Genomic DNA, 26657 nt, shown 5'->3' on the forward strand with positions numbered 1-26657 from the left:
TTTTTTTCATCTACATACTTAAACTTTGCTTTCTTACTCAGTGAGGATTTCGGGATAGACGCCATTTTGTATGCTATTCAACTGAGAAGCACAATAACAACAAGACCGAAGGTTATTAGGTTTATTATGAAACACTATGAAAATTCAATTTGTAACTTTCGCGACCTGATACATTGACAGTGGTCAGTCCCGAAATAGGTGTGGGCAAAATCTATAACCTTAAGCATATAGGAAAAACATTTATGTGGTCTATAACTATATTAGTCGTTTTTATTTATTAATTTAACAAATCGGTCCAGTTGTACGCTATAGCCTCGATAGAGGTGTCAATCAATCACCAAAAACGATACAAAACTACGAAAATATCATAATGGGCCTGATACTGCATCATGATTTCTGAGTTCAGTTTGAATTATTTATTAAAAAAGAGTTGTCTGATTCTCAATTGTCGAACTTCCCTGTACGATATCCTGGTTCCAAGCGATTCTTGGATACATCACCGATCATACAGAGTACACTTCGTACTCGTACATACTCTCTGATAGAATATCATGTTCTGTGTATCAAGATACGGCAGTATGAAAAAAGTGAAAACTCGTATTCCATACACATTATGTATAATATCTTGCATTTTATTCAGCTTTGGGCAAGAAAGTGAAGGTTTCCCTAAAAAAAAAGCGTCCACTTTCAATCATAAGGTGCTAAACTACGTGATCACCATAGATAATCGACTCTAATTTTGTGTGTGTATACACAAAATGTGTATGTACAGGCAGATGTTTCAAAGCCACTTGTTATTCGACTTCCATAAAACATTAACTTTTATGGTGGCCAGGCGCAGACCAACGTGCCGTGTACGTTGGTCTTCACTATTGCTACACTACAGTATCATAGATACCTATATATGCTAGCAGCGTATCTCCCTTAAAGAAACAGCAAGATCTAGGAATAATATAAAAAAATATTTGCACGTAGTCTAAATTAAAGGAACAATAGCAAGTGTTGTCAGAGGCCTATTGATTGAAGCCATATTTTGCATGGTGACCTATGGAGAGATTAGTACTATGTGTAGATGCTGGAGCAACGTTAGATGGCAGGGTGTGCATTTGATCATTGTGATAATTATCATGCCTCTGTCCTGATACTGCAGCGGCAGAGAGGTCCCCATGAATTGATATGTTCAACGAATTACTCGTAAGCTGTTGAACGTGTTCACCTGTTTGCTGGGAAGCATCGCCATTTGAGTTTGTCATTGATAAGCTGCTGTTATCTGTTGTCGATGACGCCACAGTTGAAGGCCGATTGGCATACTGAGGTGCGAGATTTTGTACTATACGACTCAGGCAGTCGAGACTACTCGGCTCAAATTGTACTGGCGAATCTGATAGCGTCGATGAATATCCTCGATGACGACCCAATAGCTCTGTAAAGTCTGTAGTAAATAGAAGAAGCAGGTTAATAAATAAGAAAACTTCAATGACTCGATGACGTTTCCAAAGCAACGACTACCGGCTAGGCATAGCGCAGATGTTTCTCGACCGATAAATCGATTCTCCAACTGCATAGGGTTTTATCTAGCGAACTGTATTAAAAAGTTGAAGAAAGTCGCTTTACTGGTCATGCTTCGACTGAAGTTTGTTTCTGACATCAGGATGGATAACTTGCGACCCATAACCCAAAAGTTTTACTAATCCAGTCTTTAGCGAGATTGATTGAATGTATGCGGCAAGCGCGTTGACTAGCGTCTAACTGTTTGATCCGGCCAAAGCGCCGTATATCTTAGTATGGGTTGTTTGGACGAGCAACAAATAATTCCATGATCTAATATACAGGGCATATTGATTGTACACGTTAGCATTGTAAAGACGGCGGGTAACGGACAAAGTCAGTCACTATTCAACAACGATTATATTAGTCGCTGTTGCCTCTACTACAGCTTGAAGAAGAGTTCACTGGTCCCGATGTGAGCATAACTATCAGCAGAGGTTTTGCTTCGAATGGCTGGGTCAGCACAAGGCCGCCTTGTAGACCTCGTGAGAGAAAGACAAAAACCTATACTTTAGCAAAGAGCGTTCACGCTATTGGCGGTAGCTGCTAGAGAGCTCTTTTAGTCAGTAAAGCACATCATTCTCTCTGGCTGAAAAACCGCGTCTGAATAGGACGGCTGTATAGATCGCGTAAAGGTGCACCTGAAGGGGGTAGGTATCCAGCCGATTTCGTCTATGGAAAGTATAATAAAAAAAGAAAAATTTGATCCCACCTGAGGTAGCCTGTGAACTCAGAGATTTTGTACTCTTGCAGATTTCCCTTTCGAATGACAAGCTTGGCGGGTAAACTAGCCACCATTATATCAGCAAGATTGTATAAGAACAGGAACTAGATCCAACCCGGTCAGTCGACATAGACTATGCTCAAATCCGCGGCAGTGATAAAAGTTGGCTAAATGAACAGTTTGCATCGCTCGAGTCCATCTAACGCGAGTTCCACGATAAACGAACGACCAATGAATGTAACAACCACATGTTCCTTTAGCACTTTAGTTTTAAGCTGCCTTCCAATATTGCTGCTTAAATGTATTGGTTCTCATGACACGCAGACTCTGTCGTCGACGTGGATGATGAAAAAACGGCCTTCGATTATACAACGCGAGGGTTATTTATTATGCATAGTACAGAAATAGGTTGAGGCTTCAATGGACTATGCGGTCATATCTGCTGAGCTCGTCAGGCCAGCGTCTGTCAGTCAACACTATAAAACGCTTTCAAAAACAACAAGGCCGATATCCGGAGGGTAGAAATAACAATGTCGTACCTAACACAGAATATCAGCCCTTATGAGTGTGCGTTCGTCACTGGCAGAAACCCATCTTGCATTATGCTACATCTGTCTCAGTACGCCTATGATGTGTATGTACAAGATAATGAACAGTATAATGATATGTTGATGCGATACGTAACGACGATATTGTGGCAATATTCATTATTTTAGTACTTAATAAAATCAGTTGTTTACGTGTAAATTGTTCCTGTCTTGATTTATATAGGCCGCATATTATGTATCGTTGACGGTGTGCTTGGTACTTACATACATACTGCTCGTGAAGCAGCGGAATTACTCGTGTATGATTGTGATGGTGGTTAAATTTCAGGTGGGTAGTTTATATAACCCTATCGGCCAATGCTACGCTAGTTCATATACGCCGTAGCGATATACTATAGTAGTAGGATTCTCTAGATGAATGAATAGTTGCGTATACAATATAATTGCTTTCAACCTTTGTAGGCCTTAATTGGAAAATGTCATCAATTCAATTGTCGATGGCGGAGCCACGACTTGTAATCAAGCCACGATCATGTGAGGCAGCTGTGTCGTCCAATGCATAAATATATGTTGGAAACGAAGTGGTGTTGTCGCACATAAAGATCTCCTCATTTCGGACTGATCTTGCCTTGTGGCTCATGCGCTATAGATCCCCTTTTGGATAGTTGACTTCCCTCCTAACCGTTGCCTGGTCTTCCACAGCTGGCAAATCTGTCATGTGTGACTTACTTACGATGTGCCAATGTGGCACGATGAGTGTCATCTCTCGAACGGATCGCTTTACGGTTTTAGCTGCCAGGACTAGTCAAGGTGAGACTATGTTCAATAGAATGACGAATTCCAGATAGAGCCTATAATGGCAATGAACCGAAATTATTTCGAATAGTTTTCATCTAATGGTAAGTGTTGAGTGAGCGTTTACGTTTGTCAGCCGGGGGGAGCCCGCGGAGTATCATCATTAGAAAAATGCTAATATGATAAATCACCTCACCTTTCACCCTGTCCTTTATTTAATGCCGAACATTTTCTTAACAACAAGTATCACGCCACGTATTCTACACCTCTTCTAGCTTTTTCACGGCTTTTTGCAGCCACGCTGGTTCACGCCGACCCAACTTTCGTGTTATCACTCCGCATATTTTCATACTAATCTTCTACCAGACAGACACGTCTTGAATACTGTTCCTTGCCATTTCATTTGAAGGTGTTATGAATGACATTTTCGATTTGGTTCTATAGTGTATTGAAATTTCGAAGCTTTGCGCGTTACACACCCGGGCAATTTGAAATTTTGACAATTTTATGTAAATTTTATAGCCTCCGTACGATAACGCAGAGGAGAGTAAACTGTACATCTAGGAAAGGATGATATGTACAGCATTATTGTTATTCATAATTATGTTATCTTAAAATTGATAAAATAACACAAGAACTGAATAAAAAAAAAAAAAAGAATTAACACGACCAAATTTTCGAATGCCCACACAGCAAAAGTGAAATATGTCTAGGTGATTTATAACCTCTTTTTTTGGTTGCATTTCTCGTTCATTGTTCAGAGGTACACGTATAAGGTGTCAGTGTTAGTAAAAGATCTAAAGGTTCCCAGGAACAATCGTACCGCGCCACTGGGTGTTCTGAGACGCGATGGCTGGATGGTAAAGGACACTACAGTTAAAAGGCAAAACTCCGAAGTAGCTAGCTCAAGACAAGAGCCCCGTTGTACTCCAAGAGACCTCACAGAAGTCGCCTCTGCTCCATGTTAGGACGGGCCAGTGTCATATCTGTAAGCATGGCCTAAACGATACCGCTTAAACCTCTATCGCAATTTCATGCGAACAACTACTAGATAACAATCATTTTATATCCAGGAAGTGTCGATGTCCTGCAATATATTTGTCCTCTCATCATCCGGCATCATCGAACGTGCAAAAAAGGGTTACATTTTCAATTACAGATATTACGCCTATATTTACAAGTTGTTCATCTATTTCAAGAACGAGCAAATAGTTTACGAGTTTTAACAATGCCATCTTTCGAAAAATTTATTTGAAATAAAGAAACCAATACGCTAAGTCAAATAAAACTGTTCTTAAAGCCAACTTAGAGCTATTCAAAAGGCCGGTGTTTTTGGAAAGGATTTGGTCGCCGTCCGATACACGTACCCTAATATAATAGACACAAATTCGGACCATATCACCAGCGATGCGTTTTCAAATCACTGCAATATTTCCAGTTCATCGCTAACATATATTTCATTTTTTACAGTTGACACGTTTGCATATGCAGCCACGCCTATGACGCCAACGACACGCTAAGCAATAGTCCCGCTATTTGCCAGGCCTATTTATGGTATACGTTTTTGAGTGTCACGCCGCTGTGTCACTTAACACACCTCAACCACGCGTTTTCAGCCGGCCTGCACGCCGCCACTGCGGGCGTTGCCTGCCACCGGCTGATTCTCCCTAGTACTGATATTAGTAATAGCGGCAACAGTATCAAAGATAGTCGCTGTTACTCACCTAGTTTTTGTTGGTGTTCGCATCCATTGGCCGGCCTCTGAGCCATCATTTCTTTCTCCCGAGCAGAATCTATTTCCTGAAATACACGGCCAGAAGCTTTCGCTTGTTACATCCTCTATCTGATCCAGCGTTCCTTCTATATGTCTAATTCTCTGTCTATGTATCTTCTCGTTCCATTCTTCGTTCTTTAAATCTTGCTGTGTTCATTCCTTCTTTGACGACACATTCGACCTGCGGACTGACGGACTGTTGAGCTCAAACGGACAGCGGCTCAACTCGGCGAGCAATGCTGACATCGACATCCGACTAACTGATATGGCTACAAGTAATAAACTCAAGACGGTAAAGCAACGACCAAAGGAGGGTGTTGAGGAGGGCGGGTTAAGGGGACAAAGTACTCGGGCGGATCTCCTGATAATCGGAAAACGCTCGATAGAAAGTATAGGAAAAAGGACGAGAAATGTGCGATACCGTCTTTCTCTGAAGGTTTTCCCTCGTCCAGGTTTTTGATAGCTACGATTACTTTCCATAGACTAGGTGGAAGTTTCGTAGTGCATTCGGTCCCTTTGCTACTTCTGCTTATATGCACTACATCGATATACTTCTGGGGTGCTCTGAGCGTGCATAGATGAGTCAGTGGGCGTGTTTGTGTGCATGCGTACGTGTTTAAGCAAAACGACATCGCATACTGGGCATCGCGATCTCGCATCTTTGTGCCACGCATGGTATAACAGCCGCAGAGATAACTGTCGCTGGTACTCGGGAGATCGTTACGGTGCTGATCGAGTTGGCTGATTGGGCTATGATGTATTTACTGTAGTAGTTATATAGGCCTAATAGTGAGCTGACGCGTCGTTGCGAGTGGCTGTTGTGTTCCAGCAATGGTACCGTACGGAAAATTACAGCTTCGAGGAAGGTTCGTTGGATAATGGTAGAACACAGAAAATTAGGGGAAGATAACGGCAGTTTGATAAGGGGAAAAATTTTAAAATTTTAAAAATTACTATTTTAAGGCGTACACCCGTATACACGTTTTTGGCCAACTTCTGCATAAAGAACGCACGCAATGAAGTTTTATTAGCTGAACTTTCGGCTGCTACAGGTATAGAAGTACAAGGCTAACTAGAATAGGTTCGCTGTTGAAGCAAGGTAACGATGTACTACAAAATAAAGATAATAAAATGCATCTAAGATATTAAAGAAAAAAACTAGATTGGTTATGTTATTTCTATAGGTCTATATAAATATCTTGTACTTTTTAACCTTCAATTTTATGTTGATATAGGTAACTTACCAAATAACAATTGAAGAAAAGTAAATGCAGCAACACAGAAACCAATGCGGTTACTCCCTCTATTTTTTATAAAAGGAAATTTATAAAACTAAATTTCAAGTAAGCGAGCTAAGCTTTGACTGTTAATACTATACTCTTATAATAAATAGATAAGTTATTCTTAACTGGTATAGTGCGGTTCACGGAATCGCCGCGCTGGATTAACTGGAGTTCGAATATACATAGCGATGTTTCATTTTCTAGCAAGTATTGTTTTAGGCTCAAAGTTAGTACGGATACCTTAGTACGGATAGGCCAACACATCTCCATCATCGATTAGTAATTTTTTAGGTGCCAGTTCGAATCCGGGCGTGGACACACAATTAATTTCGTGATAGGCGCCAGCAATAAATTAATAAAATGCCTAACATATCAGCCCTTACGTCTATAAAAACAAAAGTGTTATCGTTTCTCACTTATAAATAGATGTTTTTTTAATTTATGAACCAAATAACATATTCGCCCTTCCGACCAACAGAGAAATGTATGGTGGTAACGTGCACATTCATAGCATTACTGACGTTCCAGAATAAAAATTGTTTCATGCATAAATATGGGATAACTGCGGTAGCCATACAGATGTTAGGCAAGTCTTGTCTATATATGTAGTTTCTATATCTTGTCTAACGAAGAGTTTTCTATGACTTACGTAGCTATGTAAGTATATATATTTGGCTAGCAATTCAATACCGTAGCTTCTACTCGTATACTGTTCGTAATATGGTGATACTCGCATAATGAGAAAATGCATATAGCAAAAACAGACTGCATGCCGGAATGATAATCGCATCACGCCACAAATCCTATCAGTGTTGCTACTATATCTGCAGAGGGATTGAGGTCCTACATCGCATCCGAGCACAATCCGAGGGATTACGACATGGTTCCGTTGCAGGACATGGTACAGAGGGAATGCCGTCGAGCTATAGCCGAGTGGAAATGTGTGTGAGAGATTATTTCAAGCACTTTTTTGAGAAGGTAAGCAGCCAGAGCACGAATCACGTAATCGCCATCATGTCCAACAACCCAGTTTTGGGGGGCAGGGTTCTTCTCGGTACCCCCTGCAGTATTCACTGCTAAGAATTTTGTTTCCTTACTGTACTCGTACCCTCTGGTACGGACACACGTTCGTACAATGCATTTCAAGCTGAATCTGCCAATGTACAGAGAGTTTGCTCAGCAGTAATCACCTGGTAATAGATTAGGTAATACATAGTAAATCTTATGATAGGCACCACTTCATGCGTATCTAAGATCGTTCTGTTTGACATAACCGGAGGATAATTCTATCATCACCCTTAAAGACCAATCGACGACCCAGACGTAATGGTGTCGTAAGGTCATGTGATTTCGATCTTTCACATGCCATATTAGAGAGGACCCGATACACATAAACGAACGTCTAAAACGAATCTGCATAGCTGGCGAGCATGTCTTCTTTGCCTTTATTATTATCCATACCTCGTTACGATTGTTAATAACAATACGATAGGCGCATTAGCGATTTCACACGATTGATTTAGGCGACACTGGCTTTGCAGGCGATTGGCCCAGGGTCAGAAGGACAGAGTAATAGAGAGGGAGAGAGAGAGAGAGAGGGGGGGGGGGGGTGGTAACAGACGAAGATTCACACAAGCTTCCAAATTCACTGCTCGAAGTTCGTCCATAGGGTGAACGATGAACGGAAGACCATCTCGAAACAAGAAACGAGGCGACCTGTAAGCAGTCTATTGTCATTCCGGGCAACGATTCCGACGCGCAGAATTGACATGTTCACACCAACGCGGGTCGCCCTACCTCACGCAAGGGAGCACGAATAACTAAACGAGTTCTAGGATAGACTGTGCTGGTGGGGCAGGCACAAAACGACCCAGCACATAGTGCCCTTGGGCTTGTCGAGCAAGCAGGAACGTGTCTGTGTATGTAAGGATATGTCTATGACAAATGTAATGTTGATCTCCAACGAACGGGTTCCACTTAATATCTCAACGTGTATCCCATCGTAGGTCCGATGTTGCAGAACGGCGCGACGAACGTGAGCGGAACATAGATAGCGCGTTTGGGCTATGCTCACCTGCGGCCACCCACGATCTAGCGGCCTCTTCTAAAAAACCGACGAAGATAGATCTAGGGCCAATTTGGTGACAAGTTTTTCGATTGCTGACGAGCACGAACATGGGCATTGTACCTGCCAGAAAAATAATTTTACGCCACCTTCAGCGTGATTCGTGTGACGATGACTTATAGCAAAATGAAGCGGCCACACACAAGAAAGCATGTTAAAGAGATTTTAACACCATTAGCCGCAGCTAAATGACCGGTGTGGAACAGTGTTGCAAATCCCGACACGATGCTATTAAATGCAAAATAAAGCCTACATCAATCTGACACGTATTTCTATGTTTTGTGTAGTTCTGCTGTACCGTGAAAAATATAAGAAGTTCCACTCGTAATCGTAAAGCTATGGCCAAAAAAGCTTTTACGTGTATTTTAACAGGTTAATATAATAAAGTTTAACAGACTCAGACGGAGTATTAAATCTAGAATATCAGCATGATGTTACTAAACGAAAGAACGTGCATTCATGAGTCGTGATGTTTCTACATTGAGGCGTCTTTGTTTTGAAACTGGGGCACTATTGTGCATTAATATCATACTAACAAGTATCAGAAGCTACCTACTTAGAAGCGGTTAGGACGAACCCATCTGAACCCTATCTAGAGCCACTTCTCATAATATACCAGGTCCACAAAGTTAACAGCCAACCTTGTTTTTCCAAATACGTACACGAAATATGCATCATCTGCTTTTTTGTTCCAGCCTACTTACTTGAATCGTAGCGTAGGCAACAGCTCTAGCCCTAATACCTAATCGGAAATCACATATCTCATCCAGAAGTATCTACAGTCCCCGTCTGCTTGTCGCTATATTTATCCAGCTTTTTCATGCTTTCCAATTATATCAAGTACTCAACATTTGCCGTAGCCGTACAGGATGAACTAATCCGACATTGACAACCTGTGACAGCGTCTAAGAGACGTCCTACCCGGCGTGATCCAACGTCGGTGATGATCAATTAACGTCTGAAAGGTGGATTGCGTCGAGTACGCACAGGATAGAATTGTCGGAAGAAAGCTTCGTCGCGTCCGGACACATATAATAAAAGTGTGTCGAGAAACGGGTTTAGTATGCGACCCGACAGTTCTCTGAAAAAGCAGAACGATCTATTTTGTTTGCCCGCAGGCACTGTAGAGAGGAAAGATGCCCAGAGCTAGAGAAAGGACAACTCAATCCTGTTCATCGTTAGGTGTTTGGTCAGCCAATAGCCCCCAGTCGGCTTAGGCTGAACTTTGTTCCAGCCAACCCATTGTGTGTTTGTGTCTAGGCCCACATCTGAATCAAGTTGTGACGTGCAGTCGGATCGCAAGGACGAGACCGAATTAACGTACCAGTCCATAACTGACCTTCGAATGTCGAGTACAGAAGAGAATCCGTTTAATATAGAATGGTGACAATAAATAGGCTTATTCAGGCCATGCTGCTAGAAAGTCAACTATAGTTGATACGTTTATTGCTGCATCATATCTGGGGGGTGGTTGGGGGTGAGGGGGGCTCGTGCAAAAGAATTTCCATTTAAACAACAAAATTATGATTTCCGTTTTCTCGTAATATAGATAGTGCCAATAACGGACTCCGTTATATGGCAGTATCACCAGTTCAGAGGAATCTATTAAAAAAAGGCGCATTAATGTAAGCCTGAAAGGATAAAAAGTGGAGGACGCATATAGTTGTATTACAGTTTGGCACAATAAACAGCTCAAATCCGTCGACCTGCAGGCCATACTTTTTCTAAACGTATAAAAAAAATTAAAAACTATTTCCGTTTTTTCCTTGTCAGGCTTCCGTGTGGAGACCGTTTAATTACAGTTGAGTTGGGTGTCTTTTGGTGCATTTTTTTTGTATTTGACCAGTTTGTATCTACTAGCGGTACACAGTTCGTGTAATCCTGAACAGTAAACTCAAACTACGTCAGGGCTGTCTTAATCTTACAGAATTTTCGGACGGCGGCCATTAAAATGAGACATCGATATTTCTCGTGCGCGTTTTCTTTCATTACAGCGAAAGCACCTACATAACGAAGGATAGATACTAATATACACCCTAGGAATTTTTTTTTTCGCAGATAAATTCAAGCTTTTGCGTCACTGAGTACCATAAGGTTTTGAAATTGTAAACCCATTTTGCTCAGTGAATTCTGCTGTTCTACAACGTCGCTAATCATTGTCGTGTTTGGACCTTTTCAATCAAAAAGAAATTCATATCATTTGACTTTATAGCCAGGCACAATAGCTGATGCGTCTTTTTCTAGATAAGAGTGTAAAAGTGGATGTGCGGCCTATCTGTCTATCTAGATCCCCCCTTTCCCCATTTTCAATTTCGCTGCGGTCTGGTGCTCAAGATAATCGTTGCCCAATCTATGTAGCTCAGCCACGAGCAGTCTAACCTGCAGCAAGCATCTACAACTCTTTGGTTCCCAGGATGCACCTGCCATTTACTGCCCATCATCCAGAGCGTCTCCATTGTCGCGCTCATCCGAGCGGACATGGCAACAACAGGCTAAAGCCGACAGGTATACGAAGATCAACGCACAACAAAAAGGCCCTTCTTCTCTTTCTCAGGTCCTTTTCTTCTGTTTCTTTCTGTATACATATATATATATATATATATATATATATATATATATATATATGAAGGAATCGACTTTTCCCCTAATCTCTTCATGTTTATGACAATGGGCATGAAGACATGCGTACGTGAGCGTTGAAGCAGTGGTCGTCACTGTCGCCGCCACAGTCACATGCGGACGACAATGACAGGAAACACGGCTCACACCACGGCCAAGTGCCAACCATCCTCAGAGATTATAGGGATGCTCATTTTTAAGCAGGCACACAACACGCCGCGCCCCGTCGGACCAAACGTGAAGAAAAGGAAGCGATGGCGGTTGGGACGACTGCGATAACTCAACCGATAGGGACGATAGGGAGCCCAGAGAAGACAAAGGGGAGATGAAAGAGATGCGGGAACGATCCCGAAGATGAACAACTCGAGACAACATCAACAACAAAAACTACAGCAACTAGTGCTTGTGGCGGCAGTAGCTGTGCCATCTTTGCGCTCAGGTTAATGCCTGAAGCAGTAATAAGGTACGAATATATAGGAAGACCTGGACAGAAGGAAACACAAAGAGAGTACAATAGGTGGATTTCGAAAAAAAGCGGGAAGGTCAAGGGAGAGATCTCTGCAACAACGACAAACTGTGCCAAGCAGGTAGACGACAAGCAAATAGCAACGGTCGAGACGGAGTGCTTGTGGGTGCCTGGTCGAACTGCAGCGGCAATTCAATGTCCGCGCACCACCACGGGCTAGTTGCTGAAAAGTTTCGTCGTTATGAAAACAACACTGGTACAGCGCATGTAGCTCATTCTGTCGAAAGACTGAAGAGGCCAGTCACCGGTCCTCGTTGTGGCAACAGCCTGCGGCCGAATAAACAAAGGATCATAGAAAAGATTCATTGGGAAGGGAAACATTTAACTGAAAATACCTAGTTTAGTCAAGTACACAAATGCAAGAACACATGATAGTTAGTGGGAAATTCGCTGTTTTCGTTATTTTCTGGTGACGAAGTTTATCTCTACACTTGTATTGCTTGAAGCGTTGTGTTTGCGCCGCGATAAAACCTGTGTGATCACGCAAATGTATAGTGATCTTTCCCTTGAGTAGTTTGTCAATATTTAGTAGTCATATCTATTCATGATTGTAAGCCTATGGGATATTATCTTTTTCAAGAGTTCCGCCACATCAAGTTAGTTTACTAGAAATAGATCTTTGGCATTTCATGCGTTCGAACCAGCATGGTTTTACATTGTCGCTGTCGCTACTATAATATGCCTAACGTACGGATAGGACGACAAACGGTAAGTTGTCCATTATTTGAACAGTTATCGAATTGAACTTAATCAGTTGTTCGTTCGCAACGCATCCCTTGCTAGTCAAGCATGTCTAGCTTTCGCAGAGTTCCATTTTCGTAGACATGACTTTTTACGAATAATGCTACTGACACGGTCACTGGGTCTATGAAGGCTGAACTCTAATCACTTACGCGATGATGCAATCGGTTACTCCGGTCGTGATCAAAATGCTTCCCGTCGATAGGAGAGCTCTGCCGCATCTTTTGTGTCTGCAGTTCTCGAAAACGCTGCATAGCGCTAAGGGAAGCTGTCCCGCTAGCCGTCAGTAACGACCCATGGGGCGAGCTACTGTTGTGCAGAAGTTCCTCTAAATTTTCGATGTACTCTGAAACGAAGACGCAGACGAATAAGGCGTCTTACGAACCGATCAGCTCGTTTCTGGTCATGTCAAGTGAGCTAACTAAGACATGTTTCTATCGGTCGGCTAAATAGACTTCGTAGGTCGTTAGAAGATCACTTGCAACATTCACGAACGTATGTTTTAACCTAGCCAATCTAAAATTTAACCGATACTAATGACGAACTATATGTACCACGAACGCACCTGCACCAACACGATGCTGACGTCTTCACGTTTTACCGTACGATTTCACTGGTTAATTTTGTGTAGAACTACTACTAAGGTAACCAAATTTAGCGATATTGGAGTTACAAGTAAAAAGACATTTGAAGCCCCTTCAATGTGAAATTTCATTGGACATAGTTCTAGATATATGATTCAAGCACGAATCGGACTATCAGTTACGTGGTCCTCAGAACGCTGTCTCTTAGATACCGGACGTAAAATTTGTTACGCTGTCTCCATCAGCCACACAATTGCGATTTTCTTCAAATCTCAGCTTTCCACCGTAAAGATCCGTATTATGCTTTGTTTTTGATTGGCGCTTTATCAAATATTTATAGGATTAAAATAACGTTGCGTACGATATGTGCTGCGTTACTTAGACAAAAGCATAATATTAATCAGAACTTTTGGATGTAAGTTGGCGCGGCACGGGATAGACCCTACGACACAGCAAGCAATACATGACGGAGTGAATTTCAGCAGAGTATTGCAAAGAGATAATATTATGAAAAAATGAGCAAGTTTTAGATACCGATTGCATTTCGGAGGATTTCTACTTTTGGCAGCCTCTGACTGGGGTTAGCTGAGGTTCTCCGTTTCAACAATTCGAAAGCCTCGTTCACTTTGCGAAGTCTACGCCTTTCGCGTAAGGTTGCCGCCTTCCGTCGATCCACGCTGACGGAGCGTCTTTTGCACACTTTGCACGCCCAAACGAGACACGTGCCGCCACGGCTCGAGCATTGCGAGCTTCGGACGCCTCCACTATCAAGCTCCTTACCTGATGAAGACTCTGCAATAAACGAAATAAAGATTTCAGTTACAAATGGAAGCAAGTGGCTCGGGCTAAATGGACCAACGCGATCAAAACGGCCGACCGGCCCGCCAACATCGTATATGTGCTGTTTGATTGTACTAACTTTCGTTGAAACTCAAATGAAGAAATTATATTTACGTTTTTTTTTAGTTGTCGTTAAATTAAGTATGGTTGGATAATCATGAACAGCTACTTTGTGTCACACGATTAATGAAATTGTAGTAATCATGATAAATCAACCTACCAAAGCATAGAATGGGCAAAGCGAAAAAAAAAAATAATTGAAAAAACTAGGTAAAGCAGATTTGCGTAACCGTAACGTAATTGCGGCACATGACCATTAAATGAATATCTGGATCAACATTACTAAACCATCTCATTCGGGGCACATTAAATTTAATGACAAATCATCATATTAAGGTTTTTAAAGCTATGATATCAACAATCATATAGGTTTCTTTGTAATTAAAAGCTTGAGTTTACATTAACTGCTCGTTCTTCTCATACTAGACAAACTGCCAACGAAATTCAGACAAGTTCTATAATAGGCAAGATAAACTATTGTCTTATATCTTTAATTTTACTGGCGAAATTTCAAAATGATCCCTTATATAATCGTGAAGTTCACCCTTATCACTCTCCATGACTATTCCAAAATACAAGGAACGTCTAACCCTTATTTCGTCATAAACCATCCTTATACGTCGTTCATTTAGGCAATATACTGGACCCTTCTTTGATTCAGTGACGAAAATAATAAAACTCAGTAATGCGCGACAGGATTTGTCAAGTCCCATAATGTCTGCTCTGCGTAATTAGGGAAATCAATTCGACGACCTTTAATAAATTTCGTTATTCAACAAAATATCTGTGACGTGTGTATAACACGACCCTATAATTAACAGTACCTCCTCTGAATCAAACCTTCTAACGGAAAGAACTTCCAACCCGTCAGTATTCTGTTGCGGGAATGATGAGCGCCGAGTCCGATATGCGAGTTACAATCGGAAACGCAGTATGAGTCGTCCAATATGGCGGCCAAAAATGATCTCGTAACTGATGTATGAGAGTAATACAATACTTTATTTCGCGTGTACGATCTGTTCACTTTGTCTATGAAAATTAAAGGGTAATTTAGAAAACTAAAGGACACGATTTCATAGGTTGAACATTTATTTGGCGTTTGCCTACCGTGATCTGTGAGGTCGTCATCGAAGTCCTGACTTTTGGCAGACTCAGGGCTGTTCTGAGCCGCTTCGTTGTATTGCCCAGGGTAAGTGTTCCCGTCGCCTACACACATTCTGTTTCCACGGCCCTCACCGGGGGCTCCCACAGGCCCTAGATAACTTCCGCCACACCCGTAGTAATAATCATAAGGGTCCACTCCATTGGCTAGCATCTTGCTACTGACAGTAAGTACAACTTCTCTACTGACACCCACTCTGAAAATCCACTACACTACGATTTACGCTGATCACGTTGCACGTTAAAAGTTTAGACACACTTCACTAAGTTGCTAACTAAGCGCTAAACTTGGCCAGTGTAACGCCGTCGCTCTTTTAATTGCGCCCAGTGATAACTGCTACGATGGCAGTCAAAACAGGTTGTCGAAGCATGTAATTCATTCGATGAAGTCATGAAGACACATCAGGTGGAAGTACGTAACACCAGCTTAGGACGTTTCTAATAATGTCACTTTACATAGACAACCTCGACTAATTCACTACGATCAAACATCGCACGCTCACAGAACTTCACTTATTTTAATCTACGTATTCTTTGAACCCTATGCTTCCCAGTCAATACGTTTTCTTTGTCAGATTTGGTCATAGTCTCAATTCTTGTTTTGCATATATTTCCGTTCGAATACGAATAATTTTCGCGCAGACATGGTATGCCATGTATGTTGCACGATGACTAGACAGCAAAAGTCTCATCCGCGCCTCGTGGCGGCGGTCGTGCACGCTAGCGAAGATCTAGCTCGGTACCAACTTTTACTAGAACCGATCAATCGCCTGTGGTAACTAGATAAGGGCAGCGGCTGGTTGGTCAGAAACCCGACGGGCAGGACCTGTAGGAGGAGCTTAAACTCTGGAAGATCTCCTCCCTCCGGAAGGAAACCTACTCGTTGCGGCAGTCGCTGAAGGAACGAAACTCGCGATTTGTGCTCTCGCTCGGGACTTCATCTTTTCCTATTCCACGCCTTCCGGATACGATCAGCAGTAGAACCAAAGGCAGGCATATTGTACTACCATTGTTTCACAGCGCTTGAGAAGCGCTATAAAATCGAGCGAAAGACGGAGATCACTAAATGAATAAGATTTCGCGTCGGAGACCCGGAGCGGTTCAACTATAAGCTGTAAAGCTCTGCATTTTTCTGCCACGCAGATACTGTGTACTAGACAGATATGCTGGTAGATGTGTCCAGAAACCCAGCCGACACGCAGTTGGTTAGTGATTCGGGAATAGATATGGGTTGGGCACAACAGCGGCCGCCAGCGACAAGAAACCATTGAATAGCTGAATCTTTGACAACCTCCTTTCTAATGATTGTAACAGTTTATTACCAATGTTTATCTAATAGAACAGCTATCGAGGACAGGTCATCATTTTTAGCACTTTGTATGTAAGGATGTGGGACGTATGTGTTTACACATATACTTGTCGCGACGCTTTCCTTTAGTGATCGTAATTAATACAGTAGAATTAAGTTGAAGTGTTGAGTCATAGGATGACGTTCTAGAGTGTTGGTCGCAAGAACTGATAAGGTCGTTAAACTGAAGATGGCAGTAGCAAATACATTAGCAACAAGAATGTTCTCCGATTCGGATGTTCATAATTGCCTGTTTATGGTCTAATTGATTCTCTTTATTAGGACCTTGCCTTAGCAAATGGCTAAGCCGGACACAAAGCAACCTCAATTTACGCATTATTTCTTGCTTTCTATCCTTCTTAGGTTGGTTGATTGTAAAAGAATTATGAGGAATAGCGTCCAGGTTTTTTACTTATTACAGATTAAGTAAATTATAAGACGTAGCTTGAAGCTACTCCCAAAATGAAGAAGAATAACCAGGATACGCTAAGAAATATGCTAGCTCAGACCAAGAGTTTAAGAGCCTGTAAAGATCCAAATTATGACACGTAAATAAATAGTTGAAAAGTTTTTTGTAATTAAAAAACAAAAAGAATTACCCTTACATCCCTCTGTATATGTGCATAAGGACTCGACTTTGGCTCACTGTAAGGCTCGTAAAAATATCGGATTTGATCCTTAAAGGTTGTAGATTTTTTTAACAGTTTGCGTTGCTTGATGTCTAAATGATAAAATAAGAAAGGCGGCTCATTATCGTAGAGGTCCATTACTGTTGCACTGGTGCTCGAATCAACTTACAAGTGTGTATATATATGTACTTAGATTATTGCCTAATTCTACCGAAACTACGATTAAACTACAGCTCAAAAGTTACTCGATTAAATAGCAACAATCACCATTTTAAGCTATTTAAGGACGACTATATTTTAATCAATCATAATTGGCTAAAAAGGTAGACTTTGTCTGCGCGCGCATATTTGAAACATCAGTCAAGTTATGGTTCGAGCCGCTTCCCGAATCTTTTGACAGAAATCATCATACATCAGTTTTTAGGTCATTCACTGGTATCCTAGTATCTAGAAAAGGCAGGCAAGAGGTACCCGTTGCCCGACAGATTAGCTCTCGTTTGTTACTTCACAACGAGTCTGAAAATAAACCATTAACATAGATCAGCATCTTTGGTTTGCTTTGCCTACACATCCAATAACAAACTCTGTTTGAGGTACTTGAAACATAATATTGATCTTGTCGTTGTTGTAAGTACCTAGTCATCTAAAGCTCCTTGTGACTGCTTTCGAAAAACGCTCGCCCTACGCAATGTCGACGCTAGCGTAACACGTAAACCATCATATGAGATAACAACCGGAAAGGGCAGCAATAAATTTTGTCGTATATACATCGAATAGCAAATCATGCGTTATGTGAACGAGATCGACTCCCCACTGCTGGTTCTTTGCAGGCCAGATCGCACCAGAAGGCAAGTTTGCTAGAAGGACAGTGATCTGTTCTAGGGTCGACAAAATGACGCTACCCCGGCCAAGTATTGGTGATGCTAGCTCAAAATCAGGCTATTCCCGACCCTGGAACCTCACCAGGGAGTACACGGATTACATCTCTGTTGTCTAATGATCGTCACTGTCAAGTGTTCTTCACATATATGAAAGCATAGTTTCTATAATATTTTTGCACAATCAATCTTCCTGGTGAGCTCTTCGTAATCTATATTTTGACTGCTATTACATTACACAAACGTATATGTGTATATAATAATTGCATCTCTAACCATCGAATTTTTATCCGAGACGCTTCTGACTTTGCCTTTGGTTTTTGTGCAAAGCTTGTTCGTCATAACCAAATATCTGTACAAGGTTCATACCGTATACGTTTGCTGAAGTTAAAACGGATTGTGCGGTTTAGCGAGTGATTTTACTGATTGCTGAAGCGCTCGGAAAACTTTTCCGGGATAAAGCCTCATTATACGTTGCGTGCGTGGGAATAATTGAGAACGTATCTCGAGTTCTGGGCATGGCGATATTCAAGCTGCTCGAAAATAGTTGAACGTGATACCTTCAATCATGTTGCGCCCATTTTATCGAAGGCTACAGCTCTCAGTGTGTGAAAACGCAGGTCCGCCCTCTCAAGTGAAATAGTCAGGTAGTTTCTTTGAGCATCTCTAGGAGGCGGGGAAACCGGCATTTGAATGCGGGTTCGTCACTTATATATCGACTACTGCATAAAATAGGGTAACTCCCAGAGCCAGGCTGCGCTAGCAGAAAGCTCTGGACAATAGGGGCCGAGTGGTGCGAATGATCGCTAGTGGCATTTTAGGTAAGGATAAGGAGTGAAAGGTTATAAGATAAGGAATGAAATAATAGCGAAGTAAATTCTACCAACTCACCATTTTGCCAAAAGTCAGAGATGGTACCTGAACGAAACTCATGTAATTTAAATCTCATAAGTCAAACTCTGCTTATGAGTGAACCTTTTCTTTCGGCATCTTAAATTGAATAGTCTTTTAGAACTTTTAAAAGGTGTAGCATTTATACTCAAAGAAATTGTTTGCTTCGCAAGTTTGCAGTAGTTCATCTTAGTACGGCGAATACCGACGTCCGACCGAGAGATTTTTCACAGCCTTCGAACACTCGAGTGTTTAGTACACCATTGCTAGCCCAGCTCTTTTTTCTGTCATTTCCATGTATATTAACAGTCCAGTTCCGTCTCTTTAAATCTAGTTCCTCATAACAAGGCCCGCTTCTTTGTCCTTGGCTTGTGTGTGGACCATCTAAACAAGCTCCCGGTTCTAGTGTCGCTTCGGCGTTAGGAACCGCGGTACGCAAAGAAAGTACGCGTGTATATGTCCTTTATCAGTTAGTTCTTCACCGAAGCGTGCCTATAACCATTCTATGCTTTGCAGCAATAAAATGACGCACTGCTGATCTGTCCGGCGCCATCTGTAGATAATTGTTGAACGAAGAATTCTATTTTATGTATAGAATTTTACGTAGAATTAGCATAGAGTATTTGTCTAGCAGTCATAAACATGGCATCGATAGCTCACTCTATGGATGTCGCGTTGTTTAGATGATTAAGCTCATTATGATAAGTATTTGCTCACTATTCTTCATTGGTCATCAGACTCGTGCAGTAACCAACATGTTTCCTATATGTTCCATTATTGCCAAAGAGGTTGAGCGTTCTAACTGGAAGGAATTGAAACAAATTTAAACATAAGATTTATGTTTTGTCCTATTGGAATTTCCGTTGAAAATAATTTTTTTTTCGCTCTTCAATTTTATTACTTTTTGGAAAATACTCAGGGACATAGATATTAGCAAGGCAAGTTTCACATTATTCAGTCTGCTTGGTCAAGATGCTTAGTTCGAGCATTTCTATCTCATCATTGTTAGCAAAGGCCTTACTTATACGACTCTTTAGGACGTTAGCACGAAATGATGATATTTCTGGAAAGATACAATCAATGCGACAAACGATTTGGGTGTTTGATACACTTTTTTTTTATAAACAAAAGTGTTTGTCATCGAGTTAATCGAAGCCCGATTGTGGTACATAGTTCATTCAGGGTCCCACAGTACTGTGAATCGTTTTTTTGCCTTTTGCCTGCTTTAATATTGAGTAGTAATAGTACTACTCTTTCTATTATAGGGGACGCCAACAAATTCCAGTATTATATGTTGCTACTCGTTTACAAACTATTGCCAAAGGAAATAAGTCTTTCCACATACTTGACTGAGAGAAGCTTTTAGGAATGGATATTCAAAGAAAAAACAAGGAAAAAGACCTTTGGTCAGATCTCGAGAAACGCAGATCGTCGAAATTCATTTTTAGTGTTATCGTTCTCTGCCCGCTTGCACCACATCCTGATATGAATATTAAACAGTTTATTCTAGCATCTTTCAAATCAGGGTGTTTGTCCCTTTATTTTTAATTAGTTCCTATTTTTATCTTTAATCTGTGTAGTTTTATTAATGTTATGAGAGATATTCTTTGTGTTTATGAAGTGTTTGGTGACCGGTCGATTTTGAAGACTAGTATACTACACCTCAGAGCTTGAACTCAAAGGAAGATTTCATTAACTATACGAGTGATAACAATAAACTTATACGAGGTAAAGCATCTAAATAGGGATTTTTTTTTATGATTTGCTTCTAAGACTGTATTTACACAAGAGTAATTATTTCGGCAAAATTCTTACCATGTCTTAGAAGCACCATCGTTAACCGTCATATATATTATACACAACCATTGCTACAGTCTCAAGTCGGGACCCAAACTACTGCCTTATAATTTGCAAAAAAAATATTTTTTAATCCATAAAGATATATCTAGCAGTAAATGTACGTCAAGCGATATTATCTGAATTAAACTCGTTAAACTGTCGTCCAATTACGTTACATACAAGAATTTCTAATGAGATTAAATTTTGGGTCGATAAGAGACCGAAAATTTCAAGAGTAGTGACCATTCGAATTTATCTGGACGATTCAATTGGCAGGCGATATTTTCCACTCTAAAATGGCTCTTAATTTCTATATCGAAAACCTAGATGTATCAGAAATGCCTTTTTGATAAATTTTTGGGTTTTTCAAATCCAAACCCTGTTCAGGATTTTCCTTGGATTTTTCAGAAAACGCATGAACGCGGGCAATAAAGTAAACCGTCAATTTCAGGCAAAGCAGGAAGGAAGTAGGACTTTGTCTTGTGCGGTAGGGTTAAGTAATAGCTGATCTTTGTTCAAATTTCGAAAACAACATATTGCTTTTCACCAAGATAAGTTTTTTTTAAAAACAATTGGTTTTTTCTCGCCGATAAGTGAAATAATAGATGACCCATATATGCTACTACAAGCAGCCAATAAAAGCTACTCCATACTTGAAGACGCTACCCCATAGAGTGACAATAGCATTTTGCTTGAGATTTCGATTTCTAGATGCTACGAGATACTAATTATGTAACATTTTCAATTAGTATATAACGTTTGGGGATACAGACAAAAATTGTTAGGTAAAAGCAATAAGTTTAACAACAGCCAGAACTTATCTCACTAGCAAATAATTACCCAAGTTAAATTACTTGTTACCCAAGTTAGAACCTGGTAAATGTTGCTTTCAAAACTTTACTAGCTTCGAGTGTTAGCCCTTCGTAATACGGACTCGTCATCAACGAAATTACGATTTAAAATAGCCTATATCAGTAAGTGTAGTGATTTGACGGGGTTCGAACGTGTTGTTCATAGGAGAAGCGTTTTAGGTATTTAAAAAAGGCAGGGGGACTCACCCCTCAGGTGTACTAATTACCAGAAATCTATTATTGTTATTTTGCGGCTAGCACCCATTTTAAATTAAATTCAGATGAATAATCTTATTCGTGTTTGTAGTGTGATCTCCAAGAATGTCCATCCCTATCGTTACCATAAATAACAACACATCACTACATATCAGATTATACACAACGTATTAACGCAAGTAACGCTTAGTCTCAGGACATGATTCTCGTTGTGATACACCACAATCCAAAACATGTCTTCTAGACTTTTTTAGGCCTGACCCATCTCGCTCAAGGTGGGTCAGACCTAAGAAAGCTATCCAAAGGGAGCTAGCCGACACATGCGATTTAGCGGTCGTCATCATCAGTTGCTTGTCAACGCATTTTTTGCATTGCTTTAATAAGACGAACGGGGGGGATGCATTTTTGATAGAAAAACCAAGTGAGCTGGTAGGGAAAAACGTTGCGCGGAATAATGAGGGAGCGAACAATAGGCAAGACTATCGGTTAGAATACCGGACGTATAATACTTCTTTCGCTGAGGCAATAGTATCTTTAAGACTGTAAGAATATTGATACTCTCGCAGTCATTCACCTGTCTTAACACTTACGGAATCTTTGCCTAGATATCAGTGCGTTCGACAATGTATACAATTTAATCCGGCCTTAGAACTAGCTTTTGCTATTTACTTCGTAAACGGTAGGGCCTAAGGGAAAAGTAAATATTTATACAGACTTATTTTCGTAAAAGAGAATGCTATTTAAGCGTTTGCGGAAACTTTACTTGTGGACGAGCCGAACAAGTTTCAACAACCGAAAAAGTCAAACTGCACCATCTGCGTATTTTATTTATCCCTTAAGTTTTAACCTTAACACGATCCTTCTCAAAAGGCCCCCGGCAGGCAAAGAGCGTGGTAAACTCACCGTCTTGTATTGCAATATACGGGCTTATATAGCCCAGTACAACTGAAATGACAGATCACTAATATAGAGAATAATTTCAAGCCTACCTACTGGCCCAGACCTCGCGTCATCGAATTCCATTAATTTTACACTTATTCAGCCTGGTTTGAAAAGGCAAATCGTTCAAAATGGGCAGTAGAAGTCCGAAATTGAGTTTATAAATTGCCTATATGTCCTTTTTCTGTCCGCCAAGAAATCAATGTCTGAATGGAAAATGAAGGTCGTGAAAGACTAAAGATATAGCTTTTATTCGGCAAATTCCTACTTTTAAAAGGCCCCAGCACTCAAAGTTTTAGGTTTCTTCAAATTTAAAAAAAATTGCGTTTTCACAGCCCGGCAGATCCTCTAACTACCACCGATTTCGTGATCTTGAAACATCTTCGTCAAGATAGTTCTTTGAATTTTGAGCCAACATCTTTTTTTTTTTACTTAAGTTTATGTTTTGTTATATCTCTCCAAGTTTTTTTGTTCTTTTCACCAGTGTTCGATCATTGCAACGTATGTTGACGTAAGGCTTCCATTATCAACCCGTCGAATGCAGCAATAGTAGAAACTCTACGGTTTCCTCACGTCGCGCTACCTTTTATACGCTTATCAGTAGTTCTTCACAAACGCACATACTGTGCTTTTTCCCGGTCTTACTTGGTTCAAGTTATCGCTCTGATTAACTCTTTTTTTAATTATGTCACCTTTTACCTTTTCGTTCGCCAAATAATAATGTGTTATCGTGATTTCGTTAAGATCTATTTTAAATTGTCGAAGCCCTTTAGGATTGATTGTTCGTTGTTTTTCCTCGAAAATATGAAATGCAAAAAAGCCCGATATCCACGAAAATTTCAAAAAGAATTGAGCCAATCTAATATAAGTAGTTATTTCATCGTTATTGGCAGTTGCGCAATGGCATTAACTTAAGATAGAAATAAATACTTTTCGTTGAAGAGGAAATACCAAAGAAATGCGTTTTTTCCTATGCAAGGCTGCACCTTGCTTGTAATTAAGCTTGAGAAGGGGTGCTGGATGCAGCCATAGCGGAAGTCCCACAGCGAATGTATTAGCCCGGCGTCAGCTGCAAATACGAAAACACATCCTATCATCAAATATATACTAAATTTATCGAAAGTACCACATTTTCATTGCGTATTTTAAACTAAAAAAGAAAAACAAAATAGACAAACGCACACATCTAGCGACACAACTGCGGTGTCTGAAAGCTTGATCGAATAGTTCATAGACTTCCTTTGATTATATAGGTGCTTCGTAGAGACTTACTCAGCCTTTTTATAGAATCCACTTTTTGACGCTGCGGAGATTAAAGCACTCAAGCGGCACTCGTCAACTGGTCATCCAAACAGACAAGCAAAAAAATACTCTTATCGGTGTTGTTTACTGATGGAACAAAAAGTCAACTACTGCTAGATCTATATCGCGCACGATACTGGCAAAAAAGCAGATTGTATAATCGTTTTCAATGTAACATTTTAGAATGAAGACTCATTTGTAAATACCTCGGCATCTAACCGAATGAAAGCTGCAAATGTGGCTAATTTGGAAACGAAATACCGATGTATATATATATATATATAATGCTTAATTTAACAGAAAGCAACACAACACGATGTTCTGTACTGAAGCTTAAATCTACGATGCGCGCATAATATGTCTAAAATTTTCACCTATGTCATGTTACAAACGCAATAAACTTCAAAAGTAATGGCTAACCATATGATACTGTGTACGTCTTTCATCTGCAGTAGGTAAAGGGATTGTCTTAAAAAAAAAATTATCACATTTTAAGGCTTTCGCCTTTTGAATAGTGTGTGCCCTTTTGAGAGTTCAGGTAAACGACTAAACAGAACTCAGGTACGGCAGTTTCGAAAATACTTCCGGAAGATGCGACCGTTGACGTTTGAATCAAGTTAAATAAAACGTCGTGCTTACGACAAGAACGAAAACAATATAATATGCACGCACGTGCCGAGACGCGTTCGGTTAGTAGCGACACTATAACTGTATTTAAAAAAGAGCAGTCGTTGTCACCAAACTAACGATCACGCTACGTTGTTTCCGTTGCAAAGTGGTGACGTTACTCGTTCTCCTAGCGCTTCGAATCGGATAGATGCATACTGCTTTTTTCTGCACCCATAGAGAGGTATCTCGATTAAGCTTCTCAAGTATTATAATTAATAAGTCACATTAGCCACTAGTACGGCGAGATAGCAAACAAATAAAACAGCTCTATTTAACAAAAAAAAAAACATGTCATACGTACCCAGGATGCGAGAACCGAACAGAGCTGAACAAGACTGAATTGACAGCTATGTACAGGGATGACCATAGCGCTTCATCTTGTAAGGAGCCAATTATGGAAAAGTTTACAGAAACGCCACAGTGGATGGATATCATCTTAAAAAGTACCTTCTTTTCAATAAGTGTCCAATACTCTAGGGCAGAAGTGAGTGGTCGTTTTTTTTTTTGTTCAGATAAGATCCAGGCCGTATGCGTGGGGTCCTTGTGCGACGAGCGACTATCCCGACGTACAAGGCACAGGCTTACCTCGAAACTTTCGATTTTATGATAAGGTTCTGCTTTGATCACGGGCATCGTCATAGCAGTGCCCTTTACTCCAATGTATGACCTATATCATGATTGGAAGCGACATTGGACGTCAGCGTAACTTGACAAAGCGCAAGCGATATTTCTCGCCTGTCAAGTTGCACTTGTATTAGATTCTGCCAATATCATCGTACAAGTCCTGAAAGCGAATAATATTTTCCTAACACGCATCAGGTCCTAACACGCAATTTTGCGGCTTACAAAAACCACAAAGCCGCGTAGCTTAGGAAGTGTACCGTACACTTGATCATCTAGCGTCATCAGAAATACTCTTTCAAGGCGAATGTGACTGACTATACCATTTTCGAGCAAGAGCTCCTAAACGTAAAAGGGATAAGGCAGTCATTACTTGATCGAGAGAGATCTTCGATCAAGAGAGGTAGTTGCTAGATAGGACGACTCGGTACCGTGCGGGCTAATTCCTCGAAATAGTAATACGAGAGATAAGCTGAATAGAACATCAGACATTCCAAAAATCATTCTGGGTCGTCCATTGATTCCTCGCGCCCAAACGTGTCGCAACATCACATAGGGTATCTCGCTATCGAATAATGGCCTGATGTTCTTGACTTATCAATAATTGGAAGCATACTTTATAGTTATAGGTAACTAGTGAATTATGAATTTGAGTCGTCTTACAGTTAGATCATAGGAAACACGAGCGATGGCACAGCCTATTTGTCCTTAAGGATCTCTTTTTACATTTACTAGCGAAATATAATAGCTTGATTGCGGTGGCTTAATTGGCTTAGGTTAATTGTGAAAATATTTGTCGCTAACTCAACGGTAGTGAAACGCTGCTGGAGACAAAAAGCAGCAGAGGGTGAGAATGTCCGCCCAGCTGTCGTGCTCTCCGCTTGTTTGGTGCCCTTGGGCATTATCGCTTCTGCGAAACGCCGGAGACAGTCAGGCAGCAATTGTGACCTTCATTGGCATCCAATCGGACAATCGGAAATTGCCGTAGTACTACAACAGCCGTTCATGATCTCACGCTGCACCCGCAAGTGACTCTCGGCTAAACCCCTTGATCGGCCTGGCTGGAGCGCGAGGTCTCCCCAGACTCTTCAGTTACTTCCAATGCTCGATACGCGGAGAGCCCGATACCTTTCTCTTCAAAGATAT

At 40.8% G+C, this 26657-nt stretch overlaps 1 protein-coding gene and 2 long non-coding RNA genes across 3 annotated transcripts; 1 reads left to right on the plus strand and 2 right to left on the minus strand.

Annotated features, from left to right (window-relative positions):
- Window positions 1-251: 251 nt before the first annotated feature.
- nau (myogenic-determination protein nautilus) lies at window positions 252-16072 on the minus strand. The gene is made up of 5 exons (XM_022809027.2): window positions 15275-16072; window positions 13802-14059; window positions 12836-13029; window positions 5340-5415; window positions 252-1432 (listed from the first exon to the last, which is right to left on the minus strand). The coding sequence occupies exons 1-5, from the start codon at window positions 15480-15482 to the stop codon at window positions 1014-1016; spliced, it is 1155 nt and encodes a 384-aa protein (XP_022664762.2). The 5' UTR covers window positions 15483-16072; the 3' UTR covers window positions 252-1013.
- Window positions 3320-5226, plus strand: LOC111251913 (uncharacterized). The gene is made up of 3 exons (XR_002674020.2): window positions 3320-3630; window positions 4377-4603; window positions 5086-5226. It is a non-coding gene; the product is annotated as an uncharacterized LOC111251913 (long non-coding RNA).
- A 7108-nt stretch (window positions 16073-23180) lies between the features above and the next one.
- Window positions 23181-25775, minus strand: LOC147755335 (uncharacterized). The gene is made up of 3 exons (XR_015329078.1): window positions 25192-25775; window positions 24192-24258; window positions 23181-23988 (listed from the first exon to the last, which is right to left on the minus strand). It is a non-coding gene; the product is annotated as an uncharacterized LOC147755335 (long non-coding RNA).
- Window positions 25776-26657: the final 882 nt, after the last annotated feature.

Source organism: Varroa destructor, unplaced genomic scaffold (genome assembly GCF_002443255.2).
Source record: "Varroa destructor unplaced genomic scaffold, Vdes_3.0 BEIS01000005.1, whole genome shotgun sequence".
NCBI classification, from domain to species: domain Eukaryota; kingdom Metazoa; phylum Arthropoda; class Arachnida; order Mesostigmata; family Varroidae; genus Varroa; species Varroa destructor.